The 14,196-nt window shown below is 36.3% G+C and overlaps 3 protein-coding genes across 53 annotated transcripts in view; 2 read left to right on the top strand and 1 right to left on the bottom strand.

The window, feature by feature from the left end:
• SUPT20H (SPT20 homolog, SAGA complex component) overlaps nucleotides 1–5,195 on the top strand; it is a 50,504-nt gene extending 45,309 nt beyond the window's left edge. For 30 of the 50 annotated variants that reach the window (XM_004054388.5, XM_019039676.4, XM_055360329.2 and 27 more), the window contains 3 exons: nucleotides 2,247–2,352; nucleotides 3,855–3,958; nucleotides 4,702–5,195. In XM_004054388.5, coding sequence (XP_004054436.1) covers nucleotides 2,247–2,352; nucleotides 3,855–3,958; nucleotides 4,702–4,839 — 348 coding nt within the window. In that variant the 3' untranslated portion in view covers nucleotides 4,840–5,195. The remainder of the gene's footprint in view (nucleotides 1–2,246; nucleotides 2,353–3,854; nucleotides 3,959–4,701) is intronic. The other 20 variants (XM_019039684.4, XM_055360335.2, XM_055360314.2 and 17 more) reach the window with 1 other exon arrangement.
• On the bottom strand, nucleotides 5,106–13,932 carry EXOSC8 (exosome component 8). Of its 2 annotated transcripts, XM_004054394.5 has the most exons (11): nucleotides 13,707–13,932; nucleotides 12,220–12,256; nucleotides 11,978–12,041; nucleotides 11,525–11,598; nucleotides 9,990–10,035; nucleotides 8,527–8,632; nucleotides 8,392–8,437; nucleotides 7,478–7,574; nucleotides 6,373–6,493; nucleotides 5,675–5,781; nucleotides 5,106–5,323 (listed from the first exon to the last, which is right to left on the bottom strand). In XM_004054394.5, the coding sequence occupies exons 1-11, from the start codon at nucleotides 13,721–13,723 to the stop codon at nucleotides 5,208–5,210; spliced, it is 831 nt and encodes a 276-aa protein (XP_004054442.1). In that variant the 5' UTR covers nucleotides 13,724–13,932; the 3' UTR covers nucleotides 5,106–5,207. The 2 variants fall into 2 exon arrangements, with proteins under 2 accessions (XP_004054442.1, XP_063553341.1); XM_063697271.1 differs by lacking the exon at nucleotides 12,220–12,256 and having other exon boundaries at nucleotides 13,707–13,871.
• ALG5 (ALG5 dolichyl-phosphate beta-glucosyltransferase) overlaps nucleotides 13,243–14,196 on the top strand; it is a 51,542-nt gene continuing 50,588 nt past the window's right edge. The window contains exon 1 of the mRNA XM_019039687.4: nucleotides 13,243–13,624. The gene's annotated coding sequence lies outside the window, so the exon portion shown is untranslated. The remainder of the gene's footprint in view (nucleotides 13,625–14,196) is intronic.

The following is a 14,196-nucleotide window of genomic DNA, read 5'->3' as shown; positions in this document are numbered from 1 at the left end:
TGATTTCTAGATTAAATCCACTGTGATCTGAAAACATATTTTTGGTTCTTTTAAGTTTGTTGAGGTTTGTTTAATGCTTGAGAACGTGATCTGTCTTGATGAATACTCCATATATGGCTGAAAAAATGTATATTCTGCTGTTAGGAGTGTTCCATATTAGATCAAGGTATTTAATGGCATCATTCAGGTCTTCTATATCCTTTTCTTTCTGTATGTTTTATCGGTTACTGAGAGAAGTGTTGAAGTCTTCAACCAAAACTGGAAATTTCTATTTTTCCTTTTGCTAAAGGTTGTTTTTTGAGCCCGTATTGTTAGGTGCATATACATTTAGGATTGTTATTTCCTTGATTAATTTACCCCTTATCATTAATAAATGACCTTCTTTATCTCTGGTAATATTTCTTGTTTCTTTCTTTTGATTAACGTTAGCTTAGTACGTCTTTTTTCATCCTTTTAGTTTTAGCCTGAGTCCTTTTATTTCTTAGTATTTGTTTTCTTCTTCAAGATGTTTGTTTAATCATTATTCCTCCTTGTTTGAATATTCCATTTGTGGTGGTGGCTTATAGTCTACTTTAAGTTTATGGAGTGCTTTGGGGGGAAATTGATATCACCTGTAGTTTTTTTGCATTTTGAGTTTTTTTGTTTGTTTTATCATAGCTCCATTATGGTGGTGATGTGGTCTGCCTTATTCTGTTGTTGATTTCATGAACTGGGTTCCAAATTCAATAATGTATCCTTCTTTCAGCTCTGTGCTCTTTTGTCCAATCTCTTTTTATATCCAGGGAGATCCCCTCAAGATAAATGTAACTTTTGAAATGTTTGGCTTGCCATTATATACTGAAATGTTACTTCAGACACTATTTTAGGTGGTACCAAAGGATGTCTTTTGCAGACCAAAAAGTTTTTAATTTTGCTGAAGTCCAAGTTAACAGTTATCTTTTCTTTATGGAATATCCTCTAGTTTTCATGTCTCAGAACTCTTTACCTAGCTCTAGGTCCCAAAGATTTTCTCCTGTGTTTTTTTTCTAACAGTTTTTTATAGTTTCTTATTTTGAATCCATGATCCATTTTCAGTTAATTTTTGTAAAAGATGTGCAACTTAGGTCCATGTGTTTTGTTTTTGTTTTCCTATCAGTATCCAATTGTTTCAATACCATTTGTTGAAAAAAAACAAAACAACAACAAAGAAAAAAACAGCTATCCTTTCTGAATTGAATTACTTCTGCACATTTGTTAAAAGTCAGTTGGGTCTATTTGGGTGGGTCTATTTCTAGGTTCCCTGTTCTGTTTCATTAATCTGTGTGTCTCTCCTTCAGCCAATACCACACTGTCTTGTTCATTGTAGTGTCTTAAAATTGGGCAGTGTTTTGTCCCATACCATTTTTCAAAATTGTTGTAGCTAATGTAGGTTATCTACCTTTCTATATACATTTTAAAGTCATCTTGTCTATATCTACAAACACCTTGCCAGCATTTCTAAAAGAATTGAGTTAAAGTTGTTGATCAGTTTGGGGGAAGAACTGCCATCTTTATGATGTGAGTCTTCCAGTACATGAACATAGTATATGTCCTTATCTAGACCAAAGTCAATGTTTTGTAGTTTTTGGTATACAAGCCCTGTATATGTTTTCTTAGACTTAAGATTAATACCTAAGCTTTTCTCTTCTTTTTTTGAGTAATTGTGAATGGTATTTTTTTTATTTCAGTTTTCACATGTTCATTACTAGTATATATAGTGTTGATTTTTGTATGTTGGTCTTGTTTTGTGCCCTCTTACTGAACTTACTACTTCTAGGAGCTGTTTTGGAGATTGCTTAGGGTTTTCTACCATATAGACAGTTGTGCCATTTGCAAATAAGGACAATTTTATTTTTAAAATCTACATACCTTTTATTACCTTTTCTTGACTTAGTCTGCTGACTAAAAGTTCCAGTACTATGTTTATGTTACAAAGGGTGTTTTAAGCTTTAAAAAATTGTTTCAGTGAAGCTTTATAAAAGCCTTAGGCGTTATCTAGGTAGCATTAAACAGTAAATACAGATGCACTGAAAAATGAAGTTTTCTTTGTTCAAATACCATAAATTTATTCTTGCTTATTCTAAATACCTTTGAAGTATTTTCCTTGTTATTCTTTTTACAAGACTAGTCTAATACTGCTCTCTTTCATATAGGAAAAAATACTGATTTCTTTTCACCAGCTCGAATTTTTCTTTCTTGTACAAGTCATTTATTATTTTTTAATTCAGGGTTCTGAGCAAGGTTCAACCAGTCAAGAACAGGCCTTATCTGCTCAGCAAGCTGCTGTTATTAACCTTACTGGAGTAGGAAGTTTTATGCAGTCACAGGCAGCTGGTAGGTATCTTCATAACTTTATATGCTAAATTTACTAAACATATCTAATCTATTTGGGATCTCACCGCTTAAATTATTTTCTTTTCCTTCCCTTGCAACCAGTAAACAGGAAAAAGTAAAGCTATAATGTGTAAACTATTAAATTGATTAATGGCTGAGATTTTTTTTCATTGATAGTGGATTAATTAAGAGCTTTGACTTAACATAATTACCACAGTTGTGTTTCCTTGTTACAGTTTACTGGCAAAACAATTATCCACTTTACTAGGTTACCAGAGCTGTTTTCAGTGTTTGCCAATAGTTATCTTAATTAATAACTTTTTTGTTTTCCTGGGTTAAGACTGAATTTTTCTAGATTGCATAATCTTTTGTCTCGTTCTGGTAACTTGTAGTTGCATAAATGACTTAAGTCTTAATGGTCAATAGCATAACTTCTGTAAGTCACTTTTATCATTTAAAAAAAAAGATTAAATTACTTCTCAACACTTCCAGCAGTAAATGGTGAACTAAAGATTACTCTTAATGATTATCCTGTCAGTTGAAGACGATAATTCTAACTTCCTGTCAGTTGAAGACAATAATTCTAACTTCACACTTAATTAAAAGAGTAAGCCATATGTATAAGAAAACTATGATAAGAATTTGAGGACTGAATGAGTGACTGTGTTGTCAGCATCTTATCACTGTGGGCTTACTATGATGCCTTTAGAAGTCTTTTAGAACGATAATCTTTATTTTGGGAGTCAGTAATCCTTACATATAAAGTTCCAATTTAGAGGTAGTGAATTTCCAAATAGAAGTTTATATAATTATATACCTTTATCAGACCAATTGTGAATTTCCGAAAATAGCTGTAGTATAATTTAGTGGAAACAACTCTAGTCTGAAAAAATCATGAGAATGTTCTTAGCCACAGACTTGCCATACTTAACTTTGAGTCTGAGTCACTTAAATCATGTTGGCCTTCAAACTTCCCCATATGTAAAATGAGTGTTGAACTGATTACTGTGGTCCCATTCAGCTAAAAAAATAACAATGCTTAGTCTCAGTTCACCACCTTTATTGTTAGTAGAGTAGTCTGATATTCATTGCAGCATCTTTTGTTTAAAGCAATTGTCTGTCTACCAGCTTTGTTGTTACAATAGTTTGGATTTCTTCCATCTCCCTTCTCCTACTTTGTTGGTTTTATTTCAAAAATAATATACTCTTCTAAACAAAATAGCATCAATATCAAATTTTATACAGATGCAAGAGAAGAGAGGTTCAGTGCTTTGATACATAATGCACTCCTCTTTTTGTGTCCAGAAAGTTCCATTATCAGTGGTACCCCCAACTAACAGGAGACCATATACTAAATTTATTCTGAAATGTCTATGATTTGATACTTAAGATTAATCATACTGCTAACTTTTCTATTATTTCATTTTCTATGTTGTCCTTTTCTAACCCTGGTAGCCTTCAAACTTTTTGACTGGCCTGCTTTCCCCTTCTCCTCTCTGTAGTGTTGTCTCAGCTTGGCTCTGCCGAGAACAGACCTGAGCAAAGCCTTCCTCAGCAGAGATTCCAGCTCTCCTCTGCCTTTCAACAGCAGCAGCAACAGATACAAGTAATCCAGCAACTTCACTCTGATTACATTTTTAAAGATACTCAGCTCCAAAAGTACCTCAAAATAACTTGCTTTAGTTTTATTTTACTGTCTTTTAAGACTGTACAGTAATTGGTAAATAATTTAGCAAATTTTATTTAAAAGTCTGACATTTTAGCCAGTCAACTTGGAGCACTGAATATATTTTGTATAAGCCATACTCTAAAATTTTTCATGAAGTGCTGGTGGCACATTAACATACATTTTTCTAGTATGCAGTATATTTTGAAAGACAGTTGTAAGTGCCAATTGTTAACTTTCTAATATTTTACTGCAGAAAAGTGTTCCTGTTAGTAAATGTCATACCTGTTTATTTAGAAAAATGTTATACCATAATTTTAGGAAGGAAAGTCAGCATATTATAGTTGACTGTCTTGATATTCAGGGTTGTTTTATATTGCTATAAACTATCATTATACAACAAAATGGTAACTGAAGTTGCTGAGTTACTACAATATAGACTGGCAGGGCAAAGTAACAAATAATTTTGAAGTTTGCCAAGAATCATTTTTAAAGCCCTTAGCAGGCTTCTGTGCCACTGGTGCTGTTTGACTGTGCATTGTCTCAATGTGGTATAGTCCCTTTTTGTTATCTTGGTGCTTTCTCCCTTTTTCAGTTGTGTTGTTTCGTCACTCTCAGGAAAAGCACCTTTCTACACCTGCCTGCATTTAACATAACTCGATTTTTTTCCCTCCCTTTTGCAGCAGTTGCGATTCTTGCAGCATCAAATGGCTATGGCAGCAGCAGCAGCACAAACAGCTCAGCTACATCATCATCGGCATACAGGCAGCCAGTCAAAAAGTAAAATGAAGAGAGGCACGCCAACCACTCCAAAATTTTGAGTCTTGCATTACTTTTTGTTCCTTTTTTAAAAACACAAGAGCACTGAATCAAAAGAATTGAGTTTCTACTTTTTTTTTTAACGTGTCAGTATTTTACATTGCTAGATGTACAAACTTTATACAGAAGCACAACCTTATCATTTTTAAATAAAAACAGGGAAATGGTTTAACAAACTAGGGTTGGTTTGCCTAAGTCATTGCTTTTTAAAAATGGTTTCACTATACACAATATATATGGAAGTGACCTAAGAAATAATAGAAACATCTTTCAGAAGAATGTAGTTTGATATTTATTTAGTATAAAACGTTTGTGCACAGTGTTAACAAATACAATTTTTACAAATCTGTTTTGAAAATGTGGTGGCTGTTTATTTGGGTTTCATACTCTTAATTACTTCATCCATCAGTTTTTTAACTTCTTTGTGTCTTGTAACTGCTCGGCTCATACAGTCCTGAAGTTTAGCTCCAGTTAGCCCACTTCCACCTGAAAAATTATTTTGCCAATACTTTTAATCTCAGTTATCATTCCTTTTCAAAAAACATTAATGTCATGTCAAATTATAAAAACAAAAAAATTGGATAATGTAAATCAGGGTACAGTCTCAAGATCTACAAGTTAGTTTCACAAGACCTCCAAGTGATTCTAATGTATGTCTTAAGTTTAAGAACCACTGACATATACCATTAAGATGGAAGAACATTTTAGGTAGCTAAGAAACCATACTAAAATTAGGTAAATAAAATATCCCATATTCCATTTGGCCCTCCCTAATTTTTAAGGCTCACACTGAGTTTTCATCTACATATGTTTAGGACTGAAGTGGCGGGAACATGCCTGGTTTGTGAAGACAACAGAGTTTGCCTTCCTCATCCATTACTATTGTTAAAGTTCCCGTTGCCAGATGTTCTTCCTCTCCAGTAGGGTCAACTATAAGCAAAGTGCTATAAAAAGAAAAAAATACAAGTTATCAATCCATGGAACAAATTTTAATTTAAAATACTAAACATACTATCAGCCTCCCAAGTAGCTGGAATTAACAGGCACACGCCATCACACCCAGCTAATTTTTGTATTTTTAGTGGAGACAGGGTTTCAACATGTTGGCCAGGCTGGTCTTGAATTCCTGACCTCAGGTGATCCCCTGCCTCAGCCTCCCAAAGTGCTGGGATTACAGGCATGAGCCACCATGCCCGGCCCTGCTCTTCTATTTCTGAATGTGCTAAAATCCTTGGAAAATACTGAAGATAGCTTCAGATAAATCTTATAGTGAAAGAATTGGAAATTAACATTACACAGGTATAAGTAAACCAAGGAACAGGTAAAGTGAACACAACTGATCATCCAAATCAGGATGCTTATGAAAGCAGACAGGCTGACTAGAAATAATTGTGCAGGGACAAGTAGAAACTCAAGTGTCCAGGGAAAACTAGGATGTAGGGTCACCATAGCACTTCCTAAAGAGTTAGAATGCTGAACATCAATTACCCTAATCTTAAATATAGAAAATTTTAAAGTAAGTTTGATTAACTTACTCATCAAACACAGCAAAGGAAGTTGCAACTGGATGAGTTCTAATATTCAAATAACTTTTCTTCTTTAAATTAACTTCTGCTAAAGCAGTTTCTTCATTTATAATAACTTCAGGCAACTGTACTAAGAAAAGGCAAATTTGTAAAGTAAGTCTCTAAGAAACAAATGGTTTCTAAGCTTTTTTTTTTTTTTAATTCACCTTTCCCTCTATTTAACTTGCCCAGAACATTTCTTTTTAAAAAGCACCTTACAGCTACTAAGGTAAATATAGAGGATATACATTGCTTTTCACAACATCTGACATTCCTATCTAGTGCTTACTGCATGATTTTTTTTTAAGTTTAAGAAGTCAATGATTTTTTTTAAATTTATATCTGCCAGGTACTGTTTTAAGCATTTTCATATTTTCATTGTATTCACCTAATCAATACTCTTACAAAGTAAGTACTATCATCCCTATTTTATTATAGATAAGGAAACTTCAGCACAGAGTGAGACAGCCAGGAATCTACTTTAACCACTCTATTATAATATTTTGCTAACTTCATTTTCTACCTTCAATTCACTTAACCACTCTACTATAATATTACTGTGCTAACTTTATATTCCACCTCCAATTATTTGTTCCTACCAATTCATCATTCATCAATGATAGGGAATATGCATAAGTTATTGAAATCTGTAACTAATCAGTCAACCTAGACTCCTTGCTAAGAAACTTCCCTATTACTATGGCCTCACAGTAAAAACAACAGAATCCATTCTACTTCTTTTGGCAATATCACATAAATAACTATGAGCATACTGGCAGATCTTCACCAATCACCTAGCCAGAAGTTACAACTCTTGTCTCCTTCTCCCACCAATATTAACACTATTTTGGAAAGGACTGAAGTCCTAACTTAAGTAGATGGGTACAGTCAAAGCAGCACTCTAAAGAGCATTCAGTTAGAGAATATACAACTATCAACTATATTTGGAAAGTCATGTCAGCATTACATTCATTAATTTGGAAGCATATGAAAGCAAATGTACATTAAAAGTTTCACAAAACAGAACATTCTAACCCATGAGTGGGAATATTGCCTTTTTTGTAAGGCTGCTTACCATTTTTTAAAGCCGCTAACAAAGCAAATGTGCAGGCATCCAAAATGTTTCCATCGTAGTCGAGGCAAATGAGATCACAGTATAGAACCCAGACAAGCTAAAATAGAATTAACACAAAAGGAAATTAAAGTCTTCTAATGGGTAGAACATGCTATTCGCTTAGACTTAAGAACCACAGAACCCTTGGTTAAACAAGCAAGATAACCTTCAAGGCTCAAAAACGTTAAGAAAATGCTTCACCTTTTTAAAGTTCTATAGAAAACCAGAAGAAAGTGGATAGGTTTGGTGAAAGCTGGCTTTTGATTGCCATGCTGACAAATGACAAACATGTCCATTTCCCTTAATGGAGCTACAGATGTAGAAGGAATTTCCATTCTCATTGGGAGGTTACAGATAAGGGAGATGGTTTTGAAAGCCCTAGCTAAAATTCAAAATGCACTTTCTCATAATACATGAAATGTTTAAGTTTTACAGTGCTAACGTATCAGTTTATATGATCTAGTAGGAAAGCCTCTCTAGGTTCTAATCAACCTAGTTTTACATTTTCAAATAGACTTTGGAATCTACTGTGTGGATTCACCATAACATAAACATATGTTAACATGATTAATGTTATAATCTGCTATAAGGAATAAAAAATGATTGAACTTTAAAAGTTAAGGGGGAAAAAAATTACTTCAGTTTAAAAGGTAGCTCCCAGACAGGCAGTAAGTTAGTCAAACTTGTTTTTTTATAAACAATATGGTTCATTTAGAGAATTATAGAGTAAGAAATTACTGAATCTCCAAAATCTGTAAGACATCCATATTTAAAGCTACTTTGATTGGTGGTTTTAATTTCCTTGTTCACTTTCCCCCACAAAAAAAAATCCCTTCAGAATTAATAAGAACTTATAGCTTCTCTATTCCTCTTACCTTTCCTGGAGAAATGCATAAGTCCTCTTTCTGAATTATCTGTGAACTTGATTTAATGACAAAGAGCAAAGTAAATGAAAAGCCAAAAACTATCTGAAAATGAATTGTAATAAAATTTTATCATGGTGCTCTTACTTTTCAATGACATCTGCAATGAACTGGCTAGCCACTTGGGCCTCTTCTCCAGGAGGTCCAGACCGGAATCTCGATGAACACAGGGGTGGTAGATCCACATTAGGAACTGAAAGAAACACTCTGCAGCTATGAACTAAACCTTTTTTTTTTTTTTTTTTTTTTTTTTGAGATGGAGTCTTGCTCTGTTGCTAGGCTGGAGTGCAATGGTGCAATCTCAGCCTACTGCAACCTCCATCTCCCAGGTTCAAGAGATTTCCTTGCCTCAGCCTCCCAAGTAGCTGGGATTACAGGCACACACCACCACGCCCGGCTAATTTTCTGTATTTTAGTAGACAGGGTTTTACCATATTGGCCAAGATGGTCTCGATCACCTGACCTCGTGATCCACCCACCTCAGCCTCCCAAAGTGCTGAGGTTACAGGTGTGAGCCACCATGCCCGGCCTAAACTTTTTAATTTATGGATTATTGAAGTGTTAAAGGTATTATCAATCCACAGTAAAGGCAACTGTGGCCATGGACAGGCTCTTCTGAGTAGAATACATTGTAACATTATAGTTATATTCTGTTTGGTCTCTCTAAGACTCCCAGCCATGAAATTTCTATTTTTCTGACATTTTTCCCCCATATGCCTTTTTAAAAAATCTATTTTAGACCTCAATTCTCCTAAATCCTTTACAAGTTTTCCTGATATCTTTCAAAATACCTCAATCTGTAACTGAAGATATAGCCCCTCTGCTAACATCTGTTTTTCTCATTTAAAAAAAACGTTGGTTCCTACCATAAAGAACAGATGGTTCCAAGGCAAGAAAAAAATAGCAGTTGTATAAAGCAAAGAATCTTTATGGAAACAAAAGGTGTGCAATGACAGCTCTTTGACTAAAAAAAATTCCATTCTATTTTTTTTTTTCTTTTGAAACAGGGTTTCACTCTGTCACTCAGGCTTGAATGCAGTGACACAATTATAGTTCATTGTAGCCTCAACCTCCCAGGCTCAAGCAATCCTCCTGCTTCAGCCTCCCAAGTAGTTGGGACACAGGTGTGCACTGGCACACCCAGCTAACTTGGTTTTTTTTTGTAGAGACGGGGTCTCCTTTGTTTCCCAGGCTGGTCTTGAACTGCTGGGCTGAAGCGATCCTGCTGTCTTGGCCTCCCAAAATCCTGGCATTATAGGTGTGAGTCACCACACCCAGCCAAAATTCTATTTTCTTGGTTAGTAACATATGAATGTATAAACAAAAATTGAGCAAACAAGTTTGATAAAGGTTAAATTTATGAAATTCTATATCTTTCTATTATGGTATCTTTTACTAACACGGAAAACTTTTGAGGAATTTGTTTTATTCCTAAATATTTCCGAATATTAGGAATAATTTTCTTTACATCAACTTAACTAGGACTTAACTAAAAATTATTAAATGTGTTAAAAGTATTTGTATTAAAATTACAAAACCATTTAACTTACCAACATATCCTTTATCAGGGGCATCTGTTGGTGGTGCTGCAAATTCCTATAGTAGCAAAGAAATGTTTCCTATTGAAAGAAGCTACTGAAAAATTATGAAGACAATTTAGCAATCAGTTATGGAAGGCTCTATCAAATATCAGCTTAGGGAATTGTGTCAGGGCCTCTACGGACATTGGTGCTGATCCTCACAATAGCTCTACAAGATAAGAAGGCACTACAGTACAGTGGACTACACTACAGTGCTGCTCGTCAAGATTACCTGGAGATCTTTTAAAAAATAGTAACTGGGTTTGTGCCCCCACCTACTAGCCAAGAATCTTAATTTGTTCTCCAGATGATAGAGCAAGATTTAGGAACTGCTGCTTTAGTGGTAAAGAGCAAAAGCTCAGCTGGGCGCAGTGGCTCACACCGGTAATCCCAGCACTCTAGGACACAGAGGCGGGTGGATCACCTGAGGTCAGGAGTTTGAGACCAGCCTGGCCAAGATGGCAAAACCCCGTCTCTACTAAAAATACAAAGATTAGCCAGGCATGGTGGCGGGCGCCTGTAATCCCAGCTACTTGGGAGGCTGAGGCAGGAGAATCACTTGAACCCAGGAGACGGAAGTTGCAGTGAGCCGACATCATGCCACTGCACTCCAGCCTGGGCGACAGAGCAAGACTCCGTCTCAAAAAAAAAAAAAAAAAAAGCAAATGCTCTGCAATTACTAAGCCAGTTCAAATGTCAGAGCCACACTTACTGGCTGAGAGACTTCAGGCAAGTTATTTAACCTCTGACCTTAAACTCCTCATGTTGTCAAATGGGAAGAAAATAGTAGGGCCAAATGATATAGACCTGTTAAATCCCAGGCATAAAACCTGACAAGGAGCAAGTTCTCAAATCTTACTGTTACACATCACTCCAGGTTTACGAAAGAAGAATCTCAACTGAGGTTAAATAACACAGGGTGTACTGTAGTCAAAGAAGCACAGGCTTTGGAGTCAGATTTCTGTCTAAGTTTTACTTATGAGTCTTATGTACCTGGACAGGTTACTGAACCTCATCTGTAAAACAGGAGGTGAAGAGAAGTAACAAATGATTGTTATAGGGATTAAAGTGGATAATTCTGTAAAGCACCTAAAAAGGTGTCTGGAACATAGCAGGTACTCAGTAAATGGTAGCCAGTATTCCCTCAAATTTTTCTTTTCAACAATTTCAATTTTCTACACATTTACACAGATTACATGTCATCACTGGCTAAAAGGATGTCACCAAAAATCTGTTAATTTCTCAAATGATATAACTGAATTTTTTTAAAATGGTGACTCAGATTTTAAAAGTTGTTTCATTTTGCTACATTTGACAATTGTTCACTTAGTCATTAAACTTGGGTCATATTATCTAACACTCATAGTGAAAGCTCTTGGGAAATTAAATATTAAAAATTGACACCCAACTACCAAATCAAGAGTAGAATTACAGGTGTATATTACAATCTAATAAATAAAGCTAACTTTGTAACTCAAATCTCAATAGGACATATTTAGACTTACTGCTTTAACTCCACAGATTACTGTAGTATTTCCCAACTTCACTAAAGCAGAACCATCTGCGGTACTAATTGAACCTGAAAAGATAAGCAAAATGAAAAGTTCATAAAAGGAAAACAGCTACAAAATTATCCACATAATTAAAATTAAGTGTTTTAGTTTGCTGTGTATGATTATCTTGCTACCCCTCTTAGTTGCTTATGAATATTTCAAGTTAGAATAATTGATTTTTACATAACTATTTTAAATTAGTGTTTAAATAATTATTCACCTGTCCTTGAATTTGTGTTAATCATTTTTCATTTAGTTACAGGGCTTTTGTAAGGATAAAAATCTCTTGACAAAAAAAATCATCAAATCCTTTAGACAAAGAATTTGGCTGAAAAACTGTTTGGCTGGTTCATAGACTAAAACTTGGGAATATCATACAGTTGAAAGTGGAAAATACATCCTTACCGATGTTGACAGTTGTGGTTCTGAATTCACCAAGTTCTCTTCCATCAGGACGGCAGTTCTCTTTCTAAATAAATATGTTTATATAAAAATAGATTATACCTATTACATATTTTACACATCTATCACAAGTTTTACACACACATTAAATGTTACTTCAAATGGATTAATTTAAATTACTTGAAATTCATCTTTAAAAGCAGCTCGTTATCAAAACGCATAACATGTACATAACCTTTACTCACCAGAAATCTCCTGTAATACTCCAGAGGTTCCACGGTTCTGAAACACGTGTTAAAAATATATCTGAGATAAACTGATGAATCTTAATATAAATCGAGAAATTGGCAAAGATCTTAAGAGTGTGGTGATGCAGCATAAATCTCCACAACTTTTTAACTAAAAGTAATTCTAGAAAGTAAAAATCCTTGTAGTAGCAATCACATTCAATTGCTGTCCTTAACTCTGCCATAAACGATTAGAAGATTGGCGTCTAAAAGCCCTTTGAGTGAGCTCTTTAAAAGCTCAATCTGTGTCAGAATCATGTCGTTCTTGCTCTGAAACAAGGATTCAGAGTGATCTAGTGATCATGAAAAAAGATTATTTTCATAATCTAGTGATCATGAATAGTTAACCTCTTACTAGGTAACTCAGGAAACAAAAAGGTACATCTTTATTTTCACTGTAAGTGAAATTTAGCATATTCTTCAATTATGACTGTAAGCAATAAACCATAGTAACATTAGCAGTACCTGCAACTTTAACAACCACGGAGACCACAGATGTTTTCGTTTGCACCCTTTAGCTGTGTAAGGTATGTTCAGGCTCACTGTTACTTTGAAATCCCAGGAGTTACTACTAGTTTCGCCACTAGATCTTGTTTACGAAGGTTAATTTTAAAGCAAGTATATATACTACTATATCATGTCTTCGGAGTTTATACTCATAGATAACTATTTCAACATAATGGATTTCCTTTGGAATCCTATTTATTTTATCCATTTTTTAAAAACTTTAAGAAAGTCCATTGGCTTCACACACACAAAAACCTTCCAAACGAGGCATGATCCTTTTAGAAATAAATTACGGGAGAGGGAGAAGCAGGCGGTATGTGGCTCTGATGCAACAATCTTGATTGATTGATTCAGACAGAGTCTCACTGTCGCCCAGGCTGGAGTGCAGTGGCGCGATCTCGGCTCACTACAACCTCTGCCTCCCGGGTTCAAGCGATTCTCCTGCCTCAGCCTCCTGAGTAGCTGGGACTACAGGCGCCCGCCACCACGCCCGGCTAATTTTTATATTTTTATTAGAGACAGTGTTTCACCATGTAGACCAGGCTGGTCTCGAACTCCTGACCTCAGGTGATCCGCCCGCCTCGTCCTCCCAAAGTGTTGGGATTACAGGCGTGAACCGCCGCGCCCGGCCACAATCTTTAAAAGATTACAACTATGTCTCCTGGGACTGCACGTTCACTACACACCACGCTCACGAGCGCTCGCAGCGGGTATGGAACTCTACAGAGTCCTTTCATCTCCCGTCTCACTGAGAGGAAGAAGCCCTTTCTTTTCACTGTGATAACCTCCAGGTCCTCCCGCCCATCGTCTGCTTCGACGAGGAAGGAAATGGCACCCCAACGGGGTCGGCCTCCAGGTGAGAGAATCCCAGCTAAGAGTTAAAGGAAGCTGCCGTCCGCCAGGGTACAGAACTCTACCCGCCACCCGCCAACACTCACTTGAACCCAGCCGCCATCTTCCCGCCCGCGCGTCTGCGCCTGCGCCGCTCCTCTCTTGCGCGCCTGTTCCGCCGCCGCACTTTCGACACGGATGCCCGGGCCGCTCAGGCCACAGGAAATGCGAAGGTGGGGACGCGACGAAAGGTCCCTGGCCCGCCTTCGCATCGACTTTCCCCTGCCCAGACGCCTTTCTAGGTTTCCTTGCCTTGGACGTATTTTGACGAATCTGCTGTTAAAGAAGGAGAAGGTCTCCCTCTTTATAAAATAGCTGGTGCTGTAACTCAGAATAACACCAACAGTTCGGAGATAACAGGGTTTCTAGCGAAGAATCAAGCAGTGCGTGTGGAGCGTTATTCCAATGTTTCTGCGTCTTTTTTCCGCCTGTGACTTAGGCTCAGCCCTGGCCTTGCCTCTTCACTGGCCAAGGGCTCCGTGCTCCAACACATGAGAAACCTGAACTTTTTTTTTTTTTTTTGAGACAGAGTCTCGC

Source organism: Gorilla gorilla, chromosome 14, assembly GCF_029281585.2.
Source record: "Gorilla gorilla gorilla isolate KB3781 chromosome 14, NHGRI_mGorGor1-v2.1_pri, whole genome shotgun sequence".
Lineage (NCBI taxonomy): Eukaryota > Metazoa > Chordata > Mammalia > Primates > Hominidae > Gorilla > Gorilla gorilla.
The sequence above is the reverse complement of the archived record's forward strand: the minus strand, read 5'-3'. Positions and strand labels throughout refer to the sequence as shown.

Excerpts from the sequence above, each read along its gene's own strand:
- EXOSC8 (XM_063697271.1), bottom strand. The coding sequence starts at position 13,871 with ATGCGAAGGCGGGCCAGGGACCTTTCGTCGCGTCCCCACCTTCGCATT. Across the intron at positions 6,494-7,477 it reads GTTAGCGGCTTTAAAAAATG|TACAGTTGCCTGAAGTTATT; the intron begins GTAAGCAGCCTT and ends GCCTTTTCTTAG. Across the intron at positions 5,782-6,372 it reads TCCTTTGCTGTGTTTGATGA|CACTTTGCTTATAGTTGACC; the intron begins GTAAGTTAATCA and ends TTCTTTTTATAG.